The sequence below is a fragment of the Electrona antarctica genome (genome assembly GCF_951216825.1).
Source record: "Electrona antarctica genome assembly, chromosome: 2".
Taxonomy (NCBI): Eukaryota; Metazoa; Chordata; class Actinopteri; order Myctophiformes; family Myctophidae; genus Electrona; species Electrona antarctica.
The window spans coordinates 32239948-32252223 of record NC_136807.1 but is presented as its reverse complement, the minus strand read 5'-3'; the positions used below and the strand labels follow the sequence as shown (position 1 = coordinate 32252223).

The window sequence follows — 12276 nt, the reverse complement described above, 5'->3', positions numbered from 1 at the left end:
ATTGTGTCATGGCAACATAATGACGAATATGCAGAATAATCATGCGAGTTTAGAAACGTTAATACATTCATAAAGTCGATGACAAATGATGAGCAGTTGTGTGTACCATCATAGTGTGTACATGACCGCCGGGCTGCCGCGGGCAGCAAAACATGCGCACCTACATTGATTCCTTGGACCTCGGAAATGACGACGTGGATTTGGGTTGCCAGGTTCACATAGTTTCTCACCGGTGTTTTGATTTCCTTTTTTTTTGCAGTGGCAACAATTTTAAAATCTTCTCCATACAACTTGCCGTGTATAACATATAATAATTACATAATATTGCTACACTACCTTGAAATTATATCAACCAATTCTACACAAGTTGATCGGGTTAATCAACCAAAACGAATTTAATTATTCAATGCCATGTAATCTCAGCAAGGCAAATGGCTTCTTGGTTAGAGTGGGTGACAATGTTATCACACGTAAAGATGAAATTACCTACCTAGGTTCCATCCTGGAGGCTAATCTTTCCGGTGATAAAATGGCCACTAACGTAATCAAAAAAAGTCAACCAAAGAACAAGATTCCTTTACAGGATCTCCTCACTGGTCAACAAAAACACCTTGAAGACCTTAACAGGAGCCCTCGTACAAGGTTTCTTTGACTATGCATGCACCTCCTGGTACCACAGCACCTCAAAGGCCCTTAAAACTAGGCTCCAGACTTCCCAAAACAAACTGGTCAGGCTCCTACTTGGCCTCACCCCCCGAACCCACCTCACCCCTGCCCACTTTGACAGACTGGAATGGCTTAGGGTCAATGACCTTGTACGAGAGTACAGCATCTTGCAATGGGTCTGGTCCACAATATTCGATACTCCACCAAGATACCCATGTACCTGTCTAGATACTTCCAGGGAGTGCAACGAACCATGTACAACCCAGATTCGGCACAAACAAGGGACTAAATTATTTTCGCTCCTATGCCACCAAAATGTGGAACGCCCTACCAACAGTCATTAAGACATGCGAATCCCTTGACTCCTTCAAAACCGCTCTCAAAGGCCACCTACGGACGGCTGCAATTCGAAACTGGCCCCCGTAAAAAACTTTTCTCATCTCAGGCCTACGCACGCACGCACGCGCACGCACACGCACGCACACACACACACACACACACACACACACACACACACACACACACACACACACACACACACACACACACACACACACACACACACACACACACACACACACACACACACACACACACACACACACACACACACACACACACACACACACACTCTCTAGCCGCTGCCACACCATCAAAAGAGCTGCGCACGTTCTCGGCTGCGCGTAGCTTAAAGCTTGAGTTTTTAGACAGCTGGTGGATGGAAATTAAGCTCCGCCTCCGCTGAATTCTTGCGCGACGGCCAGATTCCCGGAAACGCTCTCCTCCGCTCAAGTCTTCAGCGGAGGTGGAGCTTCTTTTCCATCCACCAGCTGTCTAAAAACTCAAGCTTTAAGCTGCGCGCAGCTTAAGAAGTGCGCAGCTTAAGAAAGTTTTGCGCTCAGGTGTGGAGACGGTGTGTCTCTCTCTCTCTCTTTCTCTCTGATCTCTCTTTCTCTAATCTCTCTCTTTCTCTGATTAAATTCAATTTAAATTCAAAGGAGCTTCATTGGCATGAGAAAACATGTTTACATTGCCAAAGCAAACGTGGAACAAAACAATCAAGATGCAACAATGTATGTACAAATACATATTGAATATAATAAATAGGAATACAATAAAGGTGTAAACAGAGCTATAAAAAGCAGGTGGCATTCCATTTGATCTCTCTCTCTCTCTCTCTTGCCAGTCAGCAAAAATACCATTTGTTCACTTCAGTTCAATTCATTTTATTCCTTTACATGTTACTGACTGTGTCGATATTATTAAAATAATAATAAAATAAAATAAACCTTCATTTCACCTTCATAACTGTCAAAACACCTCCAAAATACGAGTGAGAAACGAGGTGATAGCAATAAATCACAAAAAAGGCGTATTCAAAACAAAATTATAATTTATTATCATGACAAACAATACAACTCCTGCCTGCAGCAGAGAAGTAATAATCTAGAACCATTAAAAAACGGGGGTTTTGCTGTCAGACCTGGCAACCCGTGAGGTGTCTACTGAGGAAAATATTGCAGAGACGTTTTAACGTCAGAACATCACAGCCCGAGAGAGAAGACGCTGCTGCAGCTCTTGGCTCACAGGTAAAACACTGCTTTGCTTTAGCACGGAGCATCAGAAATATCCAAGGTAAACGCATTTTATTGCTTGATAGCTCACAAAGCCAAAGTTAGCGCGTAACGTTAGTTAGCCGCGTTGCTAGCGTTACATTGAATAATAAGAAGCGTTTAGCCAGTTTGCTGCTATGCTAGTAGCTGATGCTGCGCAGAGCAGATTTTCGGAAAAAATGTCTTGTGCGTGGTGAAATAACATAGTTGCTGCCGTGGTTGTTGTTTTGAAAATCATGTGTACAAGTCTAAATCCTACAAAATGGTGGTCAGTCATTTTAGTGAGAAAACGTTTAGCAAGCAGCAAAACCCCCAGCCTCCAGAGCTGCAGCCAAAATTATGCGAATGAGCTGCCTATGGGAATGAAAGACGAAGCCCTTCAAGCCCTTGGTTCCCTTTTACCAGGGTGTCTTGCAGGTCCTGGAACAGTCTCAAAACTGTGAACATGGCAATGTGAATGCATTTAATTGCATTCACATTTAAATGTTTAGAAATTATCTGAAGTTATGCGACAGGTCTTAAAATCTGTTGATGGACTGTATCCCAAGTTCGACCCACCATGGCACACTTTAACTTGTATTCTCCCTAATTTTCCATTCATGTTTATTTCACTGGTGCAATTGGTCTTATAATTAATAATATCATCAATCCGTATCAGAATCGATTTGAATGCATCTTAACTTTAAGTTGTGGCGTTAGCTGGCATATAGCCTGCAAGTTCTGAAATGATATGTAGGTGGCAACTGGTTTTGTATCTTTTATTAGAATGTAGTACATCTTACATCTGTGCCTTAGTTTAATGAAACACAACATTGAACCTAGTTACCCGTAAAATACTTATATGGTACATTAGCTAAGCCTGGTGGTGTGAAGGATCCAGCAACATCATTCCTTTGGTTTGATTTTTGATTTTTTTAGTGTCATGGAAAATGGAGAGCAAAATGTGAAATGCATAGCAGGATGCTGCAACTCGGTCAGACTCTAATAGGATGACAATGATAACATCAACAACAATCATAATGATAATAATAATCATTCTCAATTAATTGAATGCACAGGATCACAATGGAAAAGAAGCCCATTGTATAATCGTACCACTGTACTATTCACAAACTATTAAAGTATTAAAGCAATCAATCTTCTAGAAAGAAATGTGAATTTCCTGAATGTTGGTGAATAAATTATCTGCATTCCTTGTATCTGCATTTAGAATGATTGTAAATAGTCTAGTATTAATAACCACTTGAACCTTTACGTCATAACGATAGATATCTAAAGTAATGATAAGCCTTCAAAGAAGTATGGTGTATGCTATATTTAGTCAAGTGACGTACCATAGGTTTTCAGACTAGTTATGTCATTCAGGACAGTGGAACTACTCTCCCATTTCTGTCAACTAGACATTTTACATCTGTTGTTTAATTTGCTGTCTTCAAATGTTCTTGTATGGTAGCAGTTTGTGTTAATCAAGTCAACATCAAGTGCACTAAGTGTTCTTGAAGATTTGAGCACCATCCCTCTTGATAAACATAATAATGTGTCCGAGTCATTGCATGATTACCCCGTCCAGTGTCACTTGTTGACTGTGCTTTATGTGCGCTTGACGTCTACAAAGGTGTGGTGTGGTTGGTGGCACGTAATACAGGACTGTGGCATGTGAACACATAATGACGGGGGTGTGGATTTACAAAGTTTACGTTTCCTTTTCCCAAGCTCCTGGTTTAGAAAGAGAAACCTGGTTTGCTTAACGGTAGCCTTGAAGGCAAGCGCTGAGGGGACAAGAAGGGCCGTAATTAAATCTGATTTGGACAAAGCAGCTGTTGGCAGTAAAAGCTGAGCGCACAAACAAAATTTGTAGGGTGGATTCTGTGGAAGATTGTCATGTTGTATCATGTGAATTTGTGCTGCTATTATGATCAAAGAAGGCAGCCCTTTCCTTCATATTGGTATGACAACAGCAAGGTTGTTCTGTCGAGCTCAAAATCGCTCAAATTCATATATGTAGGCTAAACTGGGACAATGGGATGTAACTTACAGGTTACAGCCTGTTGTAACTAACTAGTGTAACAAATTATTAGATTGCAACTGTTCAAATTCTCTTCAGTCTTCACCACTCCACTGCCCCCTTTCCTAGATATCATTTTGCAGGTTCGATGGTATAGATATATGTAAGATGTATATCTTACAGACGGTGTCATGGTTCTGGCACTTTCTGTTTTGCATTCGTCTTAAAACTTCTAGACCAGACCACCCAATGTGGTAACAATGTGTGAGGATGTCTGCCTGTGTGGGCGCAGCAGTGTCTCAGGTGTAGAGTGGCCGGTAGAGCAGCTGGATGGGAACCGTGAGGTTACGTTACCAGTTTGATCCCGGGCTCCCCCATAGTTGGTGTCCTTGAACAAGACGCTGAACCCCTAATTGCTCCCGATGTGCAGGTTGGTGCCTTGCATGGCTTCCGCCGCCATCTGTATAGGAAATGGGTGAATGTAATGCACAATCTATGTATGTAAAGCACCTTGGATAAAGGCGCTATATAAATATATAGGGCTATAAGCCCAACCGAGTGACTTGATCATATTTAGTAGGGAATTGGCCTATAGCACTCCAACTATAAGCTTCTGCTTAATTTATACAAGTAGTACTAAATTAATTTAGTACTCAAGAACTTACTAATGGCATTTTGAAGTGTTTTTCTAGGATGTCAAATCCTGTTGAGTGAGGAAATTCCCAGTCATAACATTTCCTGGTTGATTCACCATGTGTGAGCTCAGTGGAACTTCAGTGCCTACCAATTAGACCCTGTCATCAATGCCCATTACACCATTAGACCACATCATCAATGCCCACAACCATATCAGACTCGGCCATCAATCAAATATGTTACAATGTACTAATGGAGGCCAACTTACTTTGAAATGTGTGATCAAAGGCAATATTGAGTGCAGCTTTTCCACAATGGTGCGCCAGAAAGACTTAATTTATTGAAGTCTGTTTTTCATTCTGTTTTATGGCCAAAGGAAATGGATGTTTGTGGATGTGCATCGTTATCATTTTAACGTTTTGAAATAAAAAATGACTACTGTAAAATACTTATTGCTTATGCTTATTATAGATTAGAACCGTTATACCTAATATAAAACCTAAGACCCTTGTATAATCTCATTTTATTTGCTATTTTCTTTTATTAATTATTAATATAGTAAAAATTGAAACTTTGGTATAACATTTATCCAGATGTGAAACATTTTGTGATCGCTACTTCATAGGCTACATTTGTGTCTGCTCTTGCACTCTTCCCCCAGAATTGGATCAACTTTGTGTAGAACTGAGAAGAGAAGTTGAATCGTAGCCTGGAGAGGAGACCTGATCTTCCAACCTTCTCTTGCCAGCTGTCAGCCACGCTTGGCCTCCAGTCGAAGAGAAGACGACCAACTCCAACCATCCTGCCTCTTTATCTGAGTAAACGGAATACCTGAAGGGCTATTTATCATTCTTGACTTGAGAATCTATACAACAAACCATTTATTGGTTAACGTAGTGTGGAGTAAGAGTTTTCCCAACATGGCAAAGAAAAACAGCCACAATGGTATGTATTTTCTGCATCAGGATTATTAAAATGTACTGTTTGATTTTTGTACAGTCACTAGTACTACGGTGTATTTTTAGCCACTAAGTATCAAATATTTGCTGACAGGCCAGCAGGCAAGAAGAGACCTAATTCCCAAGTAGTTCATATCCTTAAGTCATTTCACATGCGTACGTGTGTGTAAACGTGGCTTCGCAGGCGGATGAGCTAATGTCGGATTGTGGAGTAATGTGTCATCATAATACATTCATGCATCTGGATGAACCACATTTACAATAACTCCATGTTTACTATTAGTTAACTCTTCTCTACTCTTTAATTTCAGTTACAGTAGGTTTTCTTTTTCTTTTTTGTTCATTATTGAGAAGTGTCCTGCAATGATCTTTTTTGGTCATGCATGCCACATGTTCTATTGTGGGTGTAACTAGGCTGCTTCTGATCTCATTGACACGAGTTTGAATGGATTTATAATTTCATTTCTCTGATGCATAAAGCCAATAATGGCAGAGTTGTTATATATTAACGTTATGTTGTACACTATTGGTCATTATTACCCATTCAAATGTGATAGAGATGAGGCCTATGATAAAGGTGTTTTTATTAGCTTGTAGTTGTAGATCAGCTATCAGATAAATTGCAATATCTAATCGCTATATAATTAAAGATATAAATCGAATTGGCACCCTAGATATTGCTTCGAAACGGACGTAAGTGGGTCGTCCCACCCCTACCATCCAGAGGCCACCTGTAAACAAATTACTTATTTCCATGTTTCTTAATCTCAGCCCATACTCGGCCCCAGTCTCAGCCCCCCACTTACACTGCACTACTGCACTACTCTCTTTCCTGAACTCCTCAACATAATGTTTTGGCAAATATTGCAAGGGGCTGTGGCTGTGCAAAGGCCACTTTTAGGTTAATTGCGTCTTGGTCTTGACTAATAAAGTTAGGTTGGAAGTGATCTCATACAAACAATTCATATGCATATTCTGATTTTTCAGTGTATGGGGTCACCTTTTGTAAAACATTTGTTATAGCAGGTTTAGCCATTAGAAATCAATTCTATCCAGGAAACCGTCAGCCCAGAACATATCTTGGACTAATGGCTGACACAGCTCTTTTGTTTTGCAAATGGACCACAGTGGTTTGCAAATCCAACAGAAGCCAAACAGAAAATAAAGCATCGCTTTCTGTCCTTTTCCCCAGATACTGCTGGGGTGGTGTTCGACACTCACTCAAAAATGGTCCTGTCCCAGGGGAGGACGTTTGAAAGCATGAAGGAGAAGGTAATAATATGGAAACAGATTTTTGCAAAGGAGATTTGAAGCACATTCCTAGGTGGTTTGAAATTAAATAGAAAAGTAGCCCTTCTACAAGCTGTGTTTGTAGATCGGCTATTTTCGGTGTGCGACGCTGTCATACAACAGTGTAAATTGAGCATTACTCGCACGTCTTTACGTTACCACAAATATCTAGCGCACACAATTTAACAATGTCATAATACACAAATCCGATCTGATCCCTTGCAAATAACAGTGTGGACAGTCTAAGATCAGATTTGAGAAACAAAAAGCCTAAGAATCTCTATCGATTGGTCTGTCTAATGTCTGGGATGTCAGTTGTTAGCTTAGTCTAGGTCCTAGGACCTGGCTAAGATATGCATTTTCTTTTAATAGGCTAACCCAAATGTAATATGCATGTATAGGCTACGTAATTAAAGTTGGTAGACGAATGGTATACATTTATTTATGTTCCTTTTTAAAAGACAAACAGAAAAGCAACATTTAACAATATAAATAAATTGTTGTAGGCTTAATCATCAATAAACACGCATCGCGGCCTGGGCCATGGCTCAGTGGTCCAGGCACCTTGGCTGGTAATCCAGTCTGGCAGTGTGCCGCGGGTTCGACTCCCGATCCCGACAGCCTTTACTGCATGTCTTCCCCCCATCTCTCTCCCCATTTCGTGTCAGCCTACTGTCCCTCCATAAAATATATAAAATAAAGGCGAAAGCCACAAAAAAAAACATTAAAAAAAACAAAACATCGCATCGCATCTGCATGCATGCATCTGCGCGTCTACAGTACAGAGGTCTGCCGGTTCTAGTCCAAAACATAAATAAGTCCAGTCCAGATCTGATTAGCCTATACCTATAAAGCCACTGGACGCATGGGCTAAGACTTTTTTTATTATTGAGAAACGAGAAAACCCTCAAACATCGATAGCACATGGCTAACTTGTGCCAGTGTGGGGAGGAGGAAGCGGCGGCGGCGGCTGTAAACGTTCTAATAATGGATTTAATAATGCCAAGTAGGTCTCTGCATTGATACGGTCGACATGTTGTGTTAATCTCGTCTCGCTGTCACTCGCTTAAGTTTTGACTACCGCAAAGCTACCGTTGTAGCGGTAGCCAACTAGCCATTGAAGTACAACAGAACTTTGGGACATTGGGGGGGCAGAAAACAGCGCCCGAGCGCTGCTGTTCATGCAGCCTGGAGTGTGACAAGCTGGCCAGCGCAAATAACAGCAATTTTAGGCATGTGTGCAACATGACAACTGTTTTAAAGTATTGTACAGTGACAACTACAGTCTCTGTAATGTTTATGTTGTACTATTACTAAAAACAATCTAAAATAAAAGGGATTTAAGATCAGAACACGCATTTATTATTATGCAAATTAACCGTAAAGCTGATAAGCATACTCGGATATTTCTTAACGGTCGGCTAACCGGCTAGCCGGTTAACCCCCGACATCCCTAGACCCCAGGGAATGACTTGGAACTGTGACAAATTCTCTATCCGGGGTAAAATACCCGAAAATGACCATGCCCTTATTAATTATGGATCATCATCACCACGGACAGCGCTCGTAGTTTCAGAGATAATAGCCAAAGAAGATCCTACTTTAATGGGATCTTATGGAATGTGCGTGCACGTCTCCTTGTGCGCGAACGCCCTCTAGGGGGTGTGTGACATGAAAAGGGTAATGGCGGTTTTATGGTATTTAGCACAAATGGCAAAATCCGGTAAACCACTGTTGTAAGGAGATGTATAGAGCAGCTGCAGGAGTATACAGCAGCTGCATGTCTCTCAGTGCAGTGACATTCTGTGATTATTTGGCATAATCAAATAAAAATGGTTATATTTTCGGCCAAATACAACGAGACTGAGCGCTGGGGGTGCGTCAGCTAGGTCAGGAAGTAACGGGGTGCACGGCCAAAAATTTAGGGACCACTGTTCTAAACTGTTGGAGCTACAGATGTTCTGAGGTGCTCAAAATGTTCAGAATACTCACGTTTAAATATTCAATAGACCATATGCACAGCACAGAAGTTAATGACGGGGTGGCAACTAGCCGCAATTTGCCTTGACAGCCCATACATCCAAACAAAGTCCTATCCAATTATATTAAATGACGTCAAAGTCACCAACATTACAGCTGTACCTGCAAAGTGTTTGTTTAATAAAAATCCACTGTACACATGTTATGAGCTACTTTCTGTCAAGAAGTTCCTTGCAGGCGATTCTTTTTCAAGTGTTGGAGTTTGGAAGCGCTCCCTTTCAGTAAAGCAACATCCTGCTGCCTCCTACATGATGTGCAAATTCAAAACGTGTGGTATGCAGGGCTCGACAGTGCGACTAGGTACTCGCATATGCTACTAAAAATAGCACCGTGCGAGTTGTAAATTTCAATTTGTAGCACCGGTGCGACTACATAATTTGACCATTCAATCGTGATAAAGACAAGGCAAGTGCACATTCTATAGTCGTGGTTCTATACCTAAATTTATATTTCTTAGTACGGCGGTGTCGTTCGCCAAAAAGAGCAGATCTACAAGCTAACAACGTGTCGAGGCTCAATGCAGCGTTCATTTGAAGATCTGTCCCCTTTGCTCCCACCGCCCCCCCCCTCCCTGTGTTGCTGGCTGCTCAGTTCTCTTCCCTGTCAGTAGCGAACGCAGCAGGATAGCATGATAGCATAGAAGGAGTTGCTTGGACCCCGACACGTTGAATACTAAACTTATTTGGAAAGTTTGGAATGTTCAAACATCACTCGATATAACTTTTACCAAACGTGGGTGAAACAGCGTGAGTGCACGTGCGCACGCACATGGAGTGGACGGATTGATTGATAACCAAAACAACCCTTGCTTAGCACCTCGCTTACAAAAGTGTGTGCGCAGGCTGGTCAGCGCAATACGAATGACCGACCTGTCACCTGGCTGCCGCTGGATACATATTAGTCAGTGGCCTGCATAACGAGCAACGGAAAAAAGGCAAAGATCCCCCCACCACCTCGCCGAGGTGTATATGTACGAATTGTTTTGTCTGAACTGAAGCAGTCAAAGCCAAGGAGAATGTTACAATACTAATTCACCATCGAGTAGCCTCTGCACTGAATATCACACTCACATGATAGAACAGCAGGATACAAACGGACTGTCTGTCTGTCCATGAGCAACATGAAATTAATTGATGATTATCTATCCATCCATCCATCCATCTGCATAAAAAACTAAGTCTATCAGCATAAAAACAAATTGATTAGGCTATAGATTATATAAAAATCACACCCGTGTGAACCGAGTGGTGCAAGGTCTTATATAGCCTGATCAGCTGTGGTCTGACGTAATGTCAGTGACCATAGTAACCATGCTCGTTTTTTTGGTACGAACAAACACGGGTACAAAGCCAGTTGTTGGAGTGGTTTGCACCACTCCAACAACAACAACAAATCCAGATGAATATCAATATTGTGATCATTTCTGAAAAGATATTGTGATATAATATTTTGCCATATTGCCCGCCCCTGCCTCACATCACTTTATTAAAGAAAACTCACACCTGTGTGAAGTGAGGGGCACTCTTATCATCATACATCATCATGAATCATCTCATTTAATTTAATGTTTAATGTATGTCATATTTAGCTGAATTTTGACCTAATTTCTCCGTTCATTGTCAATGGCAAATATTGAGACGTGTGGGGACTAAAGCTGTATAGGAGGGGCTAGCGCCCCTCAAAACACATTATTTGCTAACTTTTCATCATGCTCCTAAAATAATTTGTGTGCTACTAGATTTTTCAACTTAGTAGCACACGTGCTACTTGGAAAAATGCTAAGCGTCAAGCCCTGGTGGTATGCAGGGCCGTTGAGTGATTCAAAACGTGTGGTATGCAGGGCCGTTGAGTGATTCAAAACGTGTGGTATGCAGGGCCGTTGAGTGATTTCCAATTCAAAACGTGTGGTATGCAGGGCCGTTGAGTGATTCAAAACGTGTGGTATGCAGGGCCGTTGAGTGATTTCCAATTCAAAACGTGTGGTATGCAGGGCCGTTGAGTGATTCAAAACGTGTGGTATGCAGGGCCGTTGAGTGATTTCCAATTCAAAACGTGTGGTATGCAGGGCCGTTGAGTGATTTCCAATGAGCGCTTCCAAACTCCAATACGAAAATCACCTGCAAGGAATTATCTTCTGCAGATAGAGGATAATTCAAGCTTTTCGTACAGTTGCAATGTGAGTTTGATGTAATTTAATACAATTAGATAGGACTGTCTGTTTGGATGTATGGGCTGTCAATGGCAAATGGTGTCTAGTTGCCACCCGCATTAACTTAAAGTTGCTATAAGCAATAAAATGTCAACATTTTAATGACTTTTACTTTTATTTATTCATTTTGTAGTATTCAGACAGCCAGCAATGGGCTAAACGCTCCCAGGTGATGTCACGGTCTCTGTGACACCTCTAGGGGCCGCAGTCTGTATTCAAAGATTTTCGTAGAAGCTTTGTCATTGGTAAAAAAGTTCCTGACGACAAATGACTAACCAATCAGGAAGTAGACAGGCCAAGCCAATGCATTATTCCTCATCTTGTGGCCCCTAGAGGTGTCACAGAGACTAAATTTAGTTTGGGAGCGTTCATTCCATTGCTGGCTGTCTGAATACGAGAAAAAAAAGTAATTACATTTTTGACATATTATTGCTTATAGCAACTCTAATGGCAAGATGGCCGCTGTGTGCCCAACATTTTGAGCACCTCAGAACATCTGCAGCTCCAATGGTTTAGAAGATGTTTAAAGTAGCTGTAATTTAAATAAGGGCGTGGTCATTTTCAGGTATTTTGCCCCGGATAGAGCATTTCTCACACTCATATTAGCCAAGAACAGTTGAGATATTCTGTGCTAAATGAAGTGCATGCATGTTTTAGCCAGGTCCTAGACTATCTCTGGAGTTAAATGAATGCTGAGGATTTTACAGTGCAGTACGGTGGTGTCGCTTGCCAAAAAGGACAGATGTGTTTATGTTGGCGAGCGGCACCTTCAGAGTATAAATTAAACGTAACGTTGGCTAATTCCAGTTTGTCATAAATCTACCTCTGGGATCTCGGTAGCGCTCATAAATTGTCCCA

General features: G+C 41.4%; 1 protein-coding gene across 2 annotated transcripts in view; it reads left to right on the top strand.

Moving 5' to 3' along the window:
- Window positions 1-2123: 2123 nt before the first annotated feature.
- Window positions 2124-12276, top strand: part of spats2 (spermatogenesis associated serine rich 2) — a 28463-nt gene continuing 18310 nt past the window's right edge. Inside the window, exons 1-3 of one of the 2 annotated variants that reach the window (XM_079518480.1) lie at window positions 2124-2255; window positions 5582-5865; window positions 7072-7151. In XM_079518480.1, the coding sequence (XP_079374606.1) occupies window positions 5841-5865; window positions 7072-7151 (105 nt within the window). In that variant the 5' untranslated portion in view covers window positions 2124-2255; window positions 5582-5840. Of the gene's footprint in view, window positions 2302-5581; window positions 5866-7071; window positions 7152-12276 lie in introns of both variants that reach the window. The other variant, XM_079518481.1, reaches the window with a different exon arrangement.